Source organism: Pygoscelis adeliae, unplaced genomic scaffold (assembly GCF_000699105.1).
Source record: "Pygoscelis adeliae isolate BGI_AS28 unplaced genomic scaffold, ASM69910v1 Scaffold111, whole genome shotgun sequence".
NCBI lineage: Eukaryota > Metazoa > Chordata > Aves > Sphenisciformes > Spheniscidae > Pygoscelis > Pygoscelis adeliae.
In genome coordinates this window covers 170,913-188,512 of record NW_008824542.1, presented here as the reverse complement: position 1 = coordinate 188,512, position 17,600 = coordinate 170,913, and the positions used below count along the sequence as shown (strand labels likewise).

At 43.4% G+C, this 17,600-nt stretch overlaps 1 protein-coding gene across 1 annotated transcript in view; it reads right to left on the bottom strand.

The window, feature by feature from the left end:
• The window catches only part of SNTB1 (syntrophin, beta 1 (dystrophin-associated protein A1, 59kDa, basic component 1)), a gene marked incomplete at its 5' end in the record, with an annotated part of 58,577 nt that overhangs the window by 39,099 nt on the left and 1,878 nt on the right, over window positions 1–17,600 (bottom strand). The window contains one exon of the mRNA XM_009321684.1: window positions 3,583–3,790. Coding sequence (XP_009319959.1) covers window positions 3,583–3,790 — 208 coding nt within the window. The remainder of the gene's footprint in view (window positions 1–3,582; window positions 3,791–17,600) is intronic.

The window sequence follows — 17,600 nt, the reverse complement described above, 5'->3', positions numbered from 1 at the left end:
CGCCAGGCAGCTTTCCAGCCACTCTTCCCCAAGCCTGTAGCGCTGCATGGGGTTGTTGTGGCCAAAGTGCAGGACCCGGCACTTGGCCTTGTTGAATCTCATACAGTTGGCCTGGGCCCATCGATCCAGCCTGTCCAGGTCCCTCTGCAGAGCCTTCCTACCCTCGAGCAGATCAACACTGCCGCCCAACTTGGTGTCGTCTGCAAACTTACTGAGGGTGCACTCGATCCCCTCGTCCAGATCATTGATAAAGATATTGAACAGAACTGGCCCCAATACTGAGCCCTGGGGAACACCGCTCGTGACCGGCCGCCAACTGGATTGAACTCCATTCACCACAACTTTCACATGTAGCTGTTCCCTCCCTCCCGCTTAGCACACTTGTTAATCCCACAGGTCTTGCTGAAGTGAAAAGACAAATACAAGAAAGAAAAGGTGATGGGGAGCACACACACTTCATTACAAACTGGTACTTGACATTTCTCTTAGTTACAGAAAAGTTTTAGGATGCTGGTGACTAATAAAACTCCCTAATCCTTGGCTGGCTTCAGAAACCCTTCCCATAAGGTCAAGGTCAGGACAAGGTTAGTGCCTTAATAAAAGAGGGAACATGGCATCTTTAATGATTGCTTCTGGCTGTTTTTCTCCTTACCTATAATAATGCCACAGTGAGTGTTTGCTTTCTTAAAGTGATGCAGAGTTCTTTGCTTTACCTGCTGACAGACCCTCACTGTCCACCCCAGGGGACAGCCAGAGACCTGACGGTGGACCTGCAAGATGGTTGTTTCATGCTGAAGACCACAAATTTAGGGCTGTCTTCACAGGGAAGTTCAGTGAAGGTGAAAGAATCCTGTTAGCGTGCCATCGCATAGTACCTTAGATAACCTACTATTTATTTTAACGTTACCCACCTGAGGGAGGCTCTGCTAATGAATCTATTTTTGTAGTACCATAAAGGTTGAAGTTTAGAGCTAAGTTTAGAGCAGAGACATATAAAAAATGTCAAACCAGGAAATAGCTTAATGAAAGCAGAGAGTAATCACAGCAAATTACAGTGAAATTTCTATAGGATCACATTTTGCATTCCCCAAACAAGCAGAAGAATTCATCTCACTTAGCATCGTTCCATTTTTCTGAGAGTTCACTGTAAGGATATGCTATGCAAGTAACATAATGCAATGCCATAAAAGCTGTCTTAAAAGTTACAGTCTAAGGTGCTTTTCAAAATGGAGTTCAGATTTCTTCCCACTGCAGCCTATGGAAAAATAGCAAGATATGCCACAAATTATCACAGAGAAAAAAATAATGCTAATTAATCCTAGGAGGAATACAAGGCACATGTTTTATTTTGTGGCTACTAATAATGAGGTCCCTTTCTAAACTCCAATGTTTAGAAACCAGCTAGCAGTGGATGTGGTAGGGAAGTTCACCCCAGGAGAAGAAAGCTGGTATTCCCCTTGGGTACTTCCAAGAATCACTGCAGAATTTAACCTCTCCCCACTGGCAAACCCAGGTTTGCATCTAGGAAATGCCCTGTGGTCAGCACCTCACCTAGCTGCGTTGAACACCTCCTCTGAAACAGTATATATACAGTTAGCATATATACGTACAGTATATATACCTTCCTCTCCCACCCTGCAGGTTATCTTTCTTTCACCCAGGCTTTACAGCGCACAGTCCAGTAACAAATAAAAGCAATTTCACATTGCTTTTTACCATATGTAGTGATTTTCTCTACTTTTCAACAGGTCTCCAACATGAGAAGAAGCTGGGAACTTTTGACCTCACTCCGTTACATTGCACAGCTCTGGATGGTTAGTTTAGTGGAAAAAACATGTTGACTTTTGGGTAACAACGTCGCTACAAATCTCTCAAGGCTAATTCTTGATGACAGCCACTGTAGATACACTGGAACGTGCACAGAGCCACAGCTTGGCTCTGTTAAAGGCAACACAAGTTTCACCATTAAATTCAGCAGAACCTTGAACTGGTCCATAATGAGTAACATGAAATAAGATCTCAGTCCATAAGGCAAAAAAAAAAAGTGGAGAAAGAAGCATGTGAACGGGATATTGTGTATTAACTGTCAGGAGAGGAAATTCATAAACCAGAAGTGTGCCATGTGTCTGCTTAAGATGACCTGTGAATATTTTACATATAAGGTCTATATGATCTGCTACAGAGCAGTTACCCTTCCAGAGGAGAGGATTTTGCAACAGAAAAAGCCTCTTATATTCAGCCTTTCATAAGTTTATAGAAATGGATACAAAAGGGAAAACAAGATTAAATACCGCTGTACAGTTTAATACTGTTAAAATTTACTTACCAATGCTTTCGTGTTTTAACTGCAAATTATTCCCCCAAATTTTTACATTTTCTACAGCACTAAGCCAGAGTTGTGCTGTCCTCCCCACTCTGCAAGCTTGGAAGGAGGGACAGGAAAACCTACAAAATCTGCCTGAAAGATTTTGCAATCTTTGCCTCGCTCGAAGTGGAACGGACTGACCCACATTTTGCTAAAACTTAATGGTGTGCCTTCTTAAAGGATGCTAGATAGAAACATGGCACCTGCACCTGTGGCTCCCATATTTTCATTTACAAAATCCCAGATAAAGCTAAAACATACAGGATTTTTTTCAGGGCAATTGCAGACAGCTTTCCACACCTGTGCTGGATGCATAGGTTGAAAGGGCAGTGTGTACATAGCGGCCATTTTTCCACACACCCCAGCTGGAGAGGCAGAGATGCTCTGAATGGCTGCCCAGGCAATATCTGGATGGGAGGTATTTCTAGGCACAATCCTAACCCTGTTACCGTAGCAAATCCACACTTATCAGTTGGTACAGTGCCTAAAACAAATTCTGAGACTACTAATTTAAAACCAGATCATCTCATACTGATACCATCCCTGTGCATTCATGGGTCGGTTTTCCACAGGTCAATAGATCCCAACCTACTTTTGAACTGAACACCAGCTTTCCTCTGTGACACAAAATATTTTGAGACTCAAACTGTGCAAAACACGGGGTAAGAGTTGCAATTGCAAGCTCAGCCTTCTATAAAGATCAGCTCAAACGCAGGGTTACAATTAAAGAACAAGCTCCCAGGCGCAGCGAGGATACCACCTCGTGCTCCAGACCATGCCCAGCTCCTGTGGCCAGGCACAGCGGAGGGGTGGACCGTGGACCAAGTAACTGGTTACATCCCAGGCTGGGAGTAGGAAGGTGACATCTCATATACATGAACAGGAGACATAACAGCAGGGGAGCTCGAGGCTGGTGTCAGTTTTTGTGACTCATGTCCCATGCCTAAACTTGACAGATCAAGAGACTTCTGATCTCCCAGGAAAGTCTTTGCTAATTGTCGTACAGAAGCAAAGACTCGGGGGACCTTCTAGTTTTTTGTTGTTTTTTTTAAAGCACAAAAATTGGCACATTAAGAAAAGAAAGGTCTTCATGGAAAGCTAAATCAAAACCCAGAACCTCATTTAGCCTCTCCACTTCCAGACAAGGCTGAATTCAGGAACAAAGAGAGAGCGAGAAAGAGAGAGCTTAGACATGAAAATAAGAATGTTTTCATTACCTTTTCTGCAAGCCAGCCTAGATGCCTAATCTCTCGACTTCCAGCAATCCCTGTTTTACCCAGCTGGTCTCTGACCTCTGCAATCACCCTGGGGATGAGCTCATTGACACTGGAGTGGATGGCATTGAACCAGGCCTGGGCTGTAGCTGAATCCTTACTCCTGAGCACCACGGTGTGCTTGGCATCAGGTGAATGAACTTCAATAAGTCTAGAAAAACGGGGGGGGAAAAACATTATGTTCACTCAGATACCATTAGGCAGCTAAATTTATTACCTCACTTAGTGTTAGCAATGAGTTAAAAAGAAGGCTACTAATATCAAGACCTAGCACTAAAAACTTACCTTTACAACACCTGAATGGAGTAGGATCATCTTAACTGAAGCCAGGTCTGTACTGGCGTTATGGTAAAATCCTTGAGAAGGGGATTTGCCAGTGCTGATGCAACCCCACATCTAGCACATCAATAGAAGTTTCAAATATAAAGGTAAGAGGAGCATTCATCCATTAACATTCACCAACACGGCAACCACCCAGAACTGCACGGGGGATGAGTGCGGAGAAGCCAGGGATAAGCTGCTGCCTTTTTTAGCTGGATATCATGGCACACCCAGAGCTTCTCAATGCGTTTATTTTACACGTACAGAGCTAAATGAAACCCACCCTCATCCCAAATGGAGGAGTTTTCTTAGGATTGCACTGTGGTTTCAGTGACACCACTAACCATCAACCAGAAGCATAGTGTAATTGGCCTTCTCCAGGAGTTACTAATGTCCTCAATGCTCCATTTAGATCCTGCTAACAGCGGCAGCAACAAAGTGCTAACTGCAACCGTATGATTACTGCCAGCAGGCATCTTTTACAGTTTTCCAAACTCTTGTGGAGAGAGATTTTTCTTCCCCAAAAACATGCTTACTAGACCATCCTGAGGGCTTCCACCCCACCACTGTGGTTTGAAAAGCACAGGCAAACACAGTTTCCAGGAAAACGAATCCCGTCCATTGTGGTTATGGGACCTGTGCCAACACCTTTGCTAACAACAACAGCAATAAAAATGCTTTGAGAGGCAGCTGCAGCTATTTCAGCTCTGTTCTCAGTGAAGTTATTAGTTATTAGTGGGGTTTTGTGTGCTTTTTCTAGCTTTGTGGGCCACTTTCACTTGAACATTTATTAAATAATCCACTAAGTAATAGTCTGGTTTATCTTTACATAGTGATTATAAAACCAAGCCCTGGTCATTGCCCATCACTCAGCTCCGTATCACATTTGTGCTTTTTCATTACACACAACAGTGACTGCCCCTGAATGTTACCCACACAAATTTGACCTGGGATCTGAGCCTAAGCACGTACTTCTGTCCTGTGTATTGCTGCCCGATCTCTGGGACACACAGCAACCCCTTCTGTAGCAGAAAATTAATTAGTTCAGTGGAATTTATTCAGGTTGAGGTTCAAGACAGTACTGTAATGCAAGTATTTGTTATGCAATTACAAAATCCTGCAATTTGGACATTAACTAACAATTAAGAGGTTTTAATTAATTGGTTAAACCACACCAGAACCCAGAACAGAGGGCAACTTGATCTGTGCAGCTCTCTGGGGCTGGGAGAGCAAGGACCGCTGCTCTTGTGTTTGTCCATTTTGGGAAGGAGAGGTCTCCACATAGACTCTGCTCTAAAGATAGAAAAGGTCATGATTTTCCAAACTCAGCAGATGAACTGTTCAGGGTCCTAAATCACTGTTTGGATAGCTTAAAAAGTGGGTTGATTTTTCAGAAAGCGCTGAGCCAACACAGTAACGTGTGTTTCCTCGGTAAAGCTGCTGGAACTCAGCACTGTCTGAAAATAAAGGCTCTTATTTAGCCGCTCCAGGATGCACCGAGGATTCAACCTCAGGTACTGAAAGGAAAATTCCCTGTCAGATGATGCAGGTCTGGTGAATAAGAAAACTACCTTGGTAGGTAGGCACGTTCCCAATCACACTCTGTTTTTTTCTGGAATGACAGAAAAAGCTGTCTCCCCGACAGTTATGGTTTAGACATTTGTGTCTGATGATCATTACGATCATGCACAGCTACCTCACCCTGGTCTGTCTTTCCATCAGAAACACTGCTCTCCCACTGCCGTATGAACTTGAGTTTGAACTTGTTCTTGTAGGCAGCTATCAACGGAAACAAACTATACAGGCTTGGATTTTCAAAGTACATTGTGGTCATCGGTGAAACATTGCTTATTACTTACAGAGCACTTTTTGGCACGAGATCTCATGGCATTTTACAAATGTCAGTGACAGCATCCCTGTTTCACCACTAAAAAAGTGGAAAGGTGCATAACCCAGATGAGTCAGGGAACATGCCAGGAGCAGCACTCAGTATTTCTGCACTCTAACTGCCATTTTAATACTTCTTTTAAAAATATTTGGACAGCACAACAGTATTGTACTGTTTTTGAAAAATGTTAACGCACCGTATGGATTGTGTGAAACAATGCTCTTTACAAAGCCTGTGGTTTCTGTAAGGGAACTCCCACCTCCAAAGTCACTGCGTATCGTGCGGTAAACAAAGCGCTGAACAAGGACTATAAAGACACAGAAGAATGTGCTGCTTTTTCAGTTGCAAAGGAACAGCAGCGAACTTGTGTCATTTCGTTTTAAGGTAGAGTTGTGGCAGGCTTTGGTTTAAAAATAAATTACCTAGAACTGAAAGAGCTTCCAAATGGCAACTAACTTCCCTCCAATTTAGAATATACTTAAATTCTTACTTGAAGCAAGTGAATTAACATACAAACAAGTATTTTGCTACCTGGGCCTTCATCAAAGTGTATTTCCCTTGATGGTGGCTATTTAAGTATTTCTACAAGAGTTCTGTCCCCTAAAATAATGAGCATTTTGTTAGCTCTTAACAATTCTGTTTAAGGGGTTCTAAACGATGCATATTCTAATATATACACATTCTACTGTGATATCAATGTATATATTCTAGCATACATATGCACACTCACATACTGAGCCATGCTTGCAAAAATACTCTTAAAACATCATCCCTCAGTGACTTCTAATGGAGCTATTTTGGGGACTGCTTGTCAGTCGTCAAAGTTTGATGGTGATGCACTAACAACTGCAGAAAGTCTGCCTCATTCCCTGAGCTGAGTGACAGGAAGATTGGACAATACCGCTACACTTCTCAAAAGTGAGTTCAAAATGGGAATAAATGCTGCATTGACAGCTCTGAAACTGAATCCTTTTACCCACCGTGCTGGTCCAGCCCGAGGAATACATCTGCAAGCATCATTCCTGTGCAAGCTGCTAGGTAGGGTAGCTTTTTTATTCACACCGTAAGGACAAAAGTCTAAATCTTCAACTGCCTGAACTCTGCTACTGGCTATATTTGCTGTAAGATCTGGGCACTAAACTGTCTTTAAAAAACCAGGCTTACAGATTTCTCCTCAATATCCAGGACTCCCATCTCTGTAGTCAGTTGGGATGGAGATACTAACAGAAGCTTATAATCTTCCCGGAAACCCATGGACTCTGACCGCAATCAGATGCGGAAAGTGCTGTGTCCCTATAAACTCCCCTTTTCTGCCTTTCAGCCTATGCTGCTTTGATTCACCAGTCCATTTGGATGATGCTTTTTGTATAACAGCTGACTGATGGCATTTCCATATTTTTTGAAAAGCAAAAAAATACCAGTGACCTTAGTAAACTCCAACACTAAAGCACTTAAATGTTTCCAGCAGTCCAGCCATTGTAGCTTTGATTTGTTCCTTGGCTAAACTGACCACTGCTTACTGACTTCTGTTTATCTGCAGTTCAGTGATAAAGTTCCCTTAATTCCCCACTGAATTGAAATATTTAGGGCAATGCCACAGCTGTGTTTATTCTCACACTCCACCACAGTTATGTAAATACTGCATATGGAGCTGTTTCTGATAAAGCCCATACCAACCCAAAGGAATTATATGTTAGCTCTAGATGGCTGCCAAGATGCGCGGCATCACTCCAGCTTCGCAATGCATATGAATGATATCACATTTTCTCAGAGATCATTTGGCAAACCTTATAATAAAAGAGTAATTTTCTCTCTCCTTCTCAAAGGGTCCCACTGAGCTGAGGAGTGTTTCCAGCATCCCCTTCTCCACCCGCAGAACATGGGGGTGACACAAGACCTGACAGCTCCAAATGCCGTAACCTTGCACATAAGAGGCCAAAACTCCCTTCCTCTCTGCATCATCCAGAGCTTTTACTTTTCAGAGGATCAGAAGAAGTTGAAAGCAAATGTTTGATAGACCATACTCATTCCACATGTGATAAGGCCTCTTTCTGTAGGAGTGTTCATTATCTAAGAAATAACTTTTACCAAATCTCTTGAAAGCACTTCTCCCAGCAGCATTGGCTCAGGACCAGGTCAGGCACTGATTTACACTTTGTGCCTTTTCCCGGGTCAGATTATGTATTCAGTGACTGATTAAAGAGTGGAGTAAATCCCTTAAAGTTAATGATAAGCTGGAGCCAGAGTTATTCGAGCCCATCGCGCTACTTTGATTTTGCACCAGCATAGCCAGGAACAAAACGCTCTGCCACTGACTCTGCAAACTTGAAAAGAGGGCGAGGGCCAAACCACTCACTCCATCCCCTCCATCATTGTCTGCACATGAAACTGTGGTAAGTAATGTTGTTGATTTCTGAGTGTACAAATATGGGAGGCTTTCCAGCATATGGGGAGATTTAAATGAACACAATCATCAGAGATTATATTTAAATAGTTGTAAGTTTTGTTATAAAATAAAAAAAACCCCAAACCTGTTAAGGTTCTTTTTCAATTCTACATGCAGCATCAGGAGATGAACCAGGAATAAAATACATTAAAATTAAGCAATGGAAACTTTGGGTTTAGTCTGCAAGGAAAATATTCCATAGAGAGGCTGTTAGGCTTGCAACAAATTCCCCAGCATACACTGAAGAAGCATCTTCATTTGATGCACCTAAATGGAGATGAAAGCAATTTTACCAAGCGAGTGCTATTTGGTAATCAAGTGGAATTTTTCTATGTGAAAGTCTTTCGGTCCCCTTGCCGTCACAGGGGTACCTGCTGTATTAACAGTTACTTGCTGACTTTCAACTTACAGTGGTAAAATGATGTAGTTACTCGTTTCTTGGGAGCTGGACTAGACTGATGTCCAAACAGAGGGTATGTATCACTAATGAGCTGTCACAGTTGATTTCATTTCTATTTGCCGCCAGCTGGGCTTTAATAAAAGGGGTATCAGCGGAGTTGCACTGCATGCAAGTAAGAAAAGGATTTGGTTCTGCAATAGACTTGCTCACACCACTGTGTGCCAATGCCGACCAATCTGCAGAGCACATCACATGCTCCCTTCTCTACCCAGGACAACTACAAAAGTCATTTAAGAGTTTTTAAATGTCCATGGCTGTTAAGGAGCAGAACACTTTCTCCGCATTGCCCAACAGACCTCTTATCTTTTTCTTTCTTGAATTTTTCTTTTACATCCTGGCTGTAATAGTGCTGAATATTGGTAATGCAGGAATACACAGTCCAGCCTTCTCCACAGTGGATTCAGCACCAAACAATGGCAAAAGTGCTGTTTCAAGAAGCAGTGGGGTCAGTTACTTGGGGGAAAAAAAAAAGAATCATTTCAGAGGCATGGTAGGAATTTGATTTAACCTTTAAAAGATGCTGCCTGAAACTTTAAGACCAGAAGATTTTGTGATTGGTGCAGTCAATACATTGACCACAGCTCCCTGAAGCAATTCTTTCACAGCAAGAGGGAAAGTGTATTAATGCTAGGAAAAAAAAAATTGTTTCAGCCACAAAAGCTGCACCTCTAGCAAAGCCACAGCCAACCTCAAAGCACCTTCTGCAGCAAAGCAAACCTTCTGCAGCTGGAGCTGCATCTGGGCTAAGCAAAGAGCACCTGGTGGTGCATTTACGTAGTGGTAAATGACCCCTTCAGATTAAGAGGAGGGTGGAGCGTCTCATGCTGCTGCATAAATAAGAGATCATGGGCTTAGAGAAGAATTAGACGTCTTCTGAGAAAGAATACCACTGTTGCTGGTAGACAGTGCTGTAGTAGGACCCAGGGGAAAGAAGGGGATATGATCCATGAGCATGGATGAAAACTAATAGGGAAATGGAACAAATGAGCAGGGCTGCTGATAGATCAGCTCTGTCTTGTGGATGAATTGTCTCGAGAAAGCCTCACTGGAAGAGACAAACAGCAGGTCCACCTCATCTAGCAGGATGTGTCTCAATGTCTCATTATTTTATACACCTACTTTTCAGCTTCCATGATCAAGAAATCCCAGGGACCACTGATTAGTTGCCAAGTGAAGCAAAACAGAAGCCGGACTGTTCAACAACCCCGACGACAAACCCACAAATTCCCTCTGGACTGATTATTGGCCTCTGAGAGCTGGGGAGAGAGCACCACCTGGGAGCCAGCCTCCTGGAGATACTGCCGGCCTCTTCAGGGACAGCGGGCATGGATCACCTCCCGGCACTTTCACTACTGGCAGTAAACTCATCTTCCCATCGAATAGACTCGGAGATCGATGGAAAAACTCTATGTTAAAGTGATGAGAAGAAATAACAACTTCAACGTAACTCTCCCTGATTCCTACTACGGGAAAACAGGAATTTCCATCAGCAGAAACGCATGTGAAAGATGGAAGTGACAACAGGGTATTAAAATAGCAACATCTGCGCATACAACTTAAGCACTAAAGCCCAGCCTCAGCACCTACCAACACTGAGCTGGGGCACCTACGCTGGCAGCCCATCACCCGAGGCTCCCACTGTGGCTGTAATTTGCAATTTGCTGCGATACAAGTGACTATAGGAGGTGCAGGAGAGAGCAGCTTCGAATACACCAGCTGAAAATCCTGCTTGTTGATGAACAGCAGGTCAGGCCAGATCCGAGCTGTAAGACTGAAATCCAATTTGCAGACCCACTGATAAGGGAGGGAAAGCCCAGCACTGAGCACAGCACAACAGCCAGGCAGAAAAAAGGGTCTCGAGGTTGTCACTGGCTCCAAGCCATAACGCAAAGACTGTGGGGACAAGGAGCATGGCAGGAAACTGAAACCCTTGCATATCAACTTTCTTTCTTTGGCAGATCTTAGGGGTGTTAAAATTGCTCTCCAACATTATTTAGTGGCAGCTTGGATGTCAGCACTTACATACCTTTACATACAGACAGACATAAAACATGATTAACTGTTTGCCCTCCTCTGTCCTGCCTTGCAGCACTCACACTGCTCTTCCTTTCCCTTTAGTCTGTGACACGTTTCTTGGAGCATTTCTCTTTCTCCATCGTGTCAGTGCTTTGATTTGTCTCTTTTTTGCAAAAATGTTCACTAAGTAAAGTCTGCTGCAGTTTTCACTCTCTTGGTTCATCGCTTTGCCTTGCTGGTTGGCTTCTTTCTCCATCGCCTTTTCTTAATTTGTTCTCCTCCCTTCCCTCCATGCATGCATCTCTCAAGGCAGTTTCTTCTTGTTCCCCCTCCCCTAATTAACTTCCAGTTCCTTTGCTCTTATTTCTATTCCTCAGCTCAATCGTCTACAGGTGAAGCTGGTTGGAAAAATCAAAATTCTTGAATTTTTCAAAACTCCCCTAACTGAAGCAGTGGCTGAAAAAAACCCCAAAATACAACACAAAAACCCACCAGCATATCTTTTTTTTTCCTCCATTAACTCATTGTTTAAATATTTTCACAGAAAAGAAAGACTTTGGTTAAAGGTTTGTTAATAAAAAATCCAGCTGAAACTGTTCTGCCAGCTTCGGTTACTGCCACCTCCACAGCACGCACATCCTTCCTTGGCACCCACTCACTGTGACACACTTTATTCCTGTCAGGTCACATTCGGTCCTGTTCACGCATAGACACACATACATACACAAAGTTTTATTTACGCTCACATCTGCCTGCATGCACAGACACTTTTTTTGAGTAACACATGCAGGAGCTTTGCCCATTCCCATTTGATTTGTGCTGGAGATGGGAAGGACACCAGGAGCTCACCTGTCTGGCCCAGGAGGATGGGGAGGGGAGAAAGCCCCATGTCATTATGTCAGGGGAAAAGATGCAACTTGTTTCTCAAGCAAATGAGGCATGAGTAATCCCAGATTCACCACGACCTGCACAGATTGAAGGTCAGTCACAACATGCCATAACTATCCAGTTCTAAACTGGTATCTCAAATACCCTGCAGGAAAACTCAGTGGTTTCCACTGTGTCCCCAAATCCTGGTACATTCCCCCCGCAACTCACTTCTCAAACTGTCACCCAGATACTACAGCAGGTCCTCAGGACATTAGAAAGCTATTTTAACATGTTTTAACAGAACGAAAATTAAACCTGAAGTAAATAAAAGTAAATGAACATCCAAAGTTCAACCTAGTTTGTTGATGTGTTTGTGTAAATGAATACCCTTGAGGTTGCTCTGCAGAAAATGGCCTTTGAGTTGTTTGGTGGGGTTTTTATCTCCCAAAAAGCTTAGCTGGTGATTTGACTCAAAAGAGACTAAAACGCTCCTCTCTACAGAAGGGACAGTCCTACAGAGGTGTCTGATCTCAGTGACCTTCCAAGAAGGCTGAGAAGAAACTGAGGCTAAGATATAAGCTGGTTTGACTGAGAGCAAAACCGATGACCTATTTGGCTGGTGGAGAGTTTCACAAATGATGGAAAAGAACTATTCCTAATAATGAAAAAAAAACAAAATAAAAAAAATCACCCTTTCTGCCTAGAGGCTTCAGAGCTCCAGCTCCTACAGGGTTGGAAAACTGCCCCTTAGCAAGACAGATGATTGCAGCTTCCAAAATGCACCAGCAATTGCAGAGCTGCCCAAAAAGCAGATGATGTAGATGACAGAGGACTGTCAGAGAGCCCAGCCTGAACCAGTTATTAACTCTAGCAGTTAATGATTTTCCCCAAAAATCTGTTAGACAAGAAGAAATGCAGTCTTAGGGGTCTCTCATCTGACACCCCTGGCCCTGAATGCATTGACCCAAGGAGGGTCCCACAGCCATGCAGCTCTTAGAGAGGACATGTTAACGTATCAAGGAGGAGGAGGAGGCCTTCCCCATCGCCCGGCCATTCATCCATCCCGCCACTCCACTCCTCTCCCCAGCACCCCAACTTCTTCCCTCTTCTAGCCTCAGGGCACTGAAGGGGATGTTGTAAATGCCTTTTTAGCTACATCACCTAACTTCTCTCAGCTTGAAAAGAAAGAACAGTAGATAAATTTCAAGTGCTGCCTATTTGTTCATCCCTTCTAGTAAATAGCAGATTTGGGAGGCAGATTAGCAGTTACAGTACTATAAACAAACAAGAACACGACAAGAAACATCCAACTTTACACAAAAGGGGGATTTGGATCCATAACAGTAAAATAGTTTGGAGCTAAGGCTAAAAACCCATGTTCACCTTGATCTTAAATTCACTACTCTTTGTGGGCAGGGATGTAGAGGGCTTCACAGTGGTAGATGATCCTTCTATAACAGACCATGCGGACTGCAATAGCCTAGCACAACAAGGTGGTTTAAGGGTGAGGGGAGAGTCAACCAGAGTTTCACCCTGATTATCGTCATTTTTGTTCTTTTCTGGATTTGAATTACATCCTTTCAAGTTGCTTTACTTTAATGTTGGATTGTTGATTTCTTCCCTAGTTTAATAGTAATCTAAACAGATAATAAACACAGCCCATCAGGAAAGAAAAAACAGTAACAAAAATTCTTGATATAAATCAGGACTTTGACTCTAGCAGGCTCAATGGCTTCTTCAAAAGAGTTATTGATATTCAAATAACAAAACATGTCTGTACCAATAATGATAATTAAGTGCTATATGCCTTTCATCCAAGGATCTCAAGCTGTAGCTCACAACACCGCTGCGAATTAAGTATGGTCTCTCCATTTCACAGAGATTTTGTCTACAGCCGGAGAGCTGCTCAATAACAGCACAAGGAGCAAGGCACAAATTCCTTGGGGAGGTGTGGAGACGGATTTTTTATACTGGTAATGTGCCCATTATAGTATCTTTACCTTTGCTCTATCCCTCATGCATTACATAAGTCCTTTCTCTTTCTTTTGCCCATCTACAACACATGGTAACAGAAAAAAGACCCAAGTTTCCCAAACAGAGGCCAGTCCTGCTAAATCTGTACTGTCCATTAGGAAGGGAAGATTTCCGCCTCCCCAGGAAGCCCCGCAGGACCACTGGTGTCCATCCAGGGCTGACACAGCTCCAGCATGCTGCAGCAGTGCCAGCACGGTGATGGAAACGGTCCATCACCTCCTTAGACCCGGGTTCAGGGCTCAGCCTTTGCCCAGCACCTCACCCCATCCATGCTTCTACCAGTTGCCAGCATCGTTGGCTGAGCCCAGTGTTATCAAACTACCTCTTAAGAGGCGAGACAAAAACCAAGTTAAATGGGACCTATGCTCTACAAGAGCAGCCATAACTCATTCTCGGTACCTTGTTCACTCCCCGTGGCAGTGCCCTGCCCTCTGCAAGCCCCACACCAGCTACGTGACTTGGCGGATCTGCTCCCTCGTCAGCAGGGAAAAAAACTGGGCTGCAAAGCTGCACACATAAACCACGCTGCTCTTCAAGGAGAATCCAGCCTTTGCTTTGCATACCAGTGGCTGCTCATGCCCGGCAACATCGAAGCATGGTCCTGTTTACCAAGCAGGAAACAGGCAGGGTGGAGGCATGAGCCAGCCCATGCTTGCATCAACAGGATGTCCAGACTCTTCTGCACTGCCTACCTAATACTTGCCTCCCTGCCCCCTCGGTTGCCATTAAATTATACCAGCATGAGCTTGAAGAGGTGCAGGAGCTAAATGTCTGTCATTCCTTCATAGAACAGAACAGAACAGAACAGAATAGAATAGAATATTTCAGTTGGAAGGGACCTACAACGATCACCTAGTCCAACTGCCTGATCACTTCACGGCTGACTGAAGGTAAAGCATGTCATTAAGAGCATTGTCCAAACGCCTCTTAAACACTGACAGGCTTGGGGCATCGACCACCTCTCTAGGAACACTGTTCCAGTGTTTGACCACCCTCTCGGTACAGAAATGCTTCCTAATGTCAAGTCTGAACATATCAAGTCTTGTAGTCCTTTTAAAGAAAAAATAGTTGTGCTTTTGATCAGCAGTGAAACTGGGAGTGCTAGCAGGTCCCAGACTACACGGGGTCATCTTTTTGTACAGTTTTACTGAAAAGGCATGGAGTTTCTACTAGTACTCCAGACATCACCTATATAAATAATCAATCAGCCTCACAGCTGAAAATGCATCAGAAAAACATTCAAGAAGTCCATTTTTGGACAGTGCTGTCCTATACTAATGTCACAGCTCCCTGACTTCTACTTAAAGATGCTTCTCTTTTTATTTCATGTTCACGCTCTTCTGCTAACTTCTTACGTTTGTTATCAGCATTCATGGCTTAAGTTTTTTGGTACAAGGACTGGTTTTTACTATGTCATATTAAATCTGGTTGAAACTCAGTTTTTATTTTAAAGATGTTTCAACTTTTGTTTTCATGCCTTATTGTAACAAAAGCAAATACATCCAAATTCACCAGAATTTTTTTTATATTTAAGATTTTGAAATTTCATTTCAGAATCACACAGGGATAATTCATGCTTACATAAATTACACGCTTATACACCAATTACAATTCAAAATGTTAAATCTCACTGACCCTGTTACTGTGCATTACTGACATATTATTAAATAACCTAAGAAAAAAATTTTAAAAAGAATGTGTGCAAAAGGGATCAATTTGGGGAGTGACAGCTTTGCAATAAATCTTGCAAATTCTTCTTTCAGTGAATCAGTATTTCCCAATGCTGAAAAAAAAAATTATCTAAGCAATGAAGCAGCTTAAGTCTATAGCTGCCTTTGGAGTAAGCAGGTCTCAGTCTGTCTTGCACCTCCCTGTCGTTCAGGGAAGCTCAGGTAATTCCCAGACACAGCTCAGTGCGCAGAGCCCAGAATGAATGCATTCCAGCACAATCCTTCTACCACCTTTAAAATGTACCTGCTGTTTTCCGATCATAATTCTCAGTCCAACCCTGAAATGGACAACAGATGAGAAAAGTTCCTTATTTGCTTCTCCACGTGTCCTCGGTGTGAAGTCTATGAACTGCACCTGTACTTGCTGCAGTGCTGCCACTGCGTGCAGCCGGCAGCCAGCACCACCCTGCTGGGAATCTGTCCTTGGCTCATTTTTCCTAGCTTCAAAACCAAAGCAAAACTTTCCCATCAGAGGGCCAATTCCTGCCAAGGAGTAACTCGACCCTTAATACTGGATCCCTGCTGAAGTTCCCTGTAAGGATCACACTGCTTTGGACACTGGAAAAACGTGACCTGTGCACACTAAGTGCTGGCAGGATCAGGCCCACACTTCCTGGGTTTGGCTGAATGAAGTGCAAGCGGGATTTTAGGGTGATTTCAAAAGCAGAAGAAAAAAACCTTTTCAGTCCGCGCAGCACGGCCTCATTCCTACAGGGAATGTCGTGTCTCCTGTGCTGTGCGAGGAAGTACCTTTGAACCCTAGACTTTAAAAGCAGCAACAGAACAAATTTCACCTCAGAGACCTATTTCCTTTTTTTTCTTCCTATTCCTTAATATCATCACCAGAAATTGATGAAAAGCTTTTTGCACTGCAGTAAGATTTAGTGCTTATTGGTATTACTAGCTGTGACCATTCCCATGCGTCCCTTCACCGGGAGGAGATGCTCCCCTGTGAGGCCTGACATGAGCACTGCCACCAAGGACACTTACCAGTGAAAAAGCAGGCAAATGACAGACTTAAGTGGTAATCATTTTAATCTAGTTTCTTCCAGCCTAAAATATAACAATGGCCCCTGTGTCTAGAGGAGAATGACATAGATGCCACTAAGATGCTCTGCATCTTTTCTCCTGTTGCCATGTTTGTACCATTAAAAAATATTTTTCTACATACTGAGGCTTGGCATTCATTTGTATTAAGGATTTTCTCCTTGGTATCTCACAGCTTTTTTAATCAGGTAACAGGGAAGACAATTCCCTACCTCCTTCAGAGCGAACCCACAGGCAGGTTAGGTGAAGGAGACATCTGAGAACCGCTGGCTCTAAAAGCGACAAACTTCATTTCTGCTCTGAAATAACCGGCTCATCAAACTATCTGAGGGTAGACACAGACTTAGGAAACTCCTAACTGGGGTCAGTCTTCAAGGAGAAGCAGAAATCCTGTGCAGGGCTACCAGCTTTAGTGGGAAAACCAGATGTGCAACTTCTTCCGTGCCCATTAAACCCACATTTCACCCCATCTTCCTAAGAACTGGAGATGATTCAGTGCCAACAAGCAGGTATTTCCTCCTGGGTCCTTTAAAAGAGGTATCTTCTCATGCTGAACATCAAACCAGTTCAGCCTGGTCCCACAAAGCTGCTGTGACATGATCTCCAGCCTGCACTGGAGAAACGCCTGCACTGGAGAAACATCTGCACTGGAAAACTCATGGTTTCTATGTCCACGCTTGGTCTTAGATGACAATTAGCTCAGCTATAATCCAAAGGAGCCCTTTTATGGACAGCATATGCTTTGGCAGCCTGCCAGCAGTGCTCTTCTAAAGCCGTCCAGCAAAGCGACACCATCAGCTGTAAGATCTATGTGTGTCAGGTCACTGGGTTATAAAACGGAAGTGTCATACGCATGTAAGGACATGGGTTGGGCTCTGCTGTGAATGAAGATCAAATTATTTTTATGGAATCAGATTACTATCTTGGGATATATTCCAGTGGGAAAGCGTTGCTGCATTGTAATAGCATTTCTACTGGGAAATGTCAGTTCCAGTATTCAGAATTGTCAAAAACCCTGAAATTGGTAAAGACCTGAATTGATGGGATGCTACTATTACACTGCAGCTAGCACGATGGTGAGATACTGTGAGCTTGGATGGAAAAATGCAGCGTAGACTGTACACTGCACTGTGTTGGACTACAGTAAAA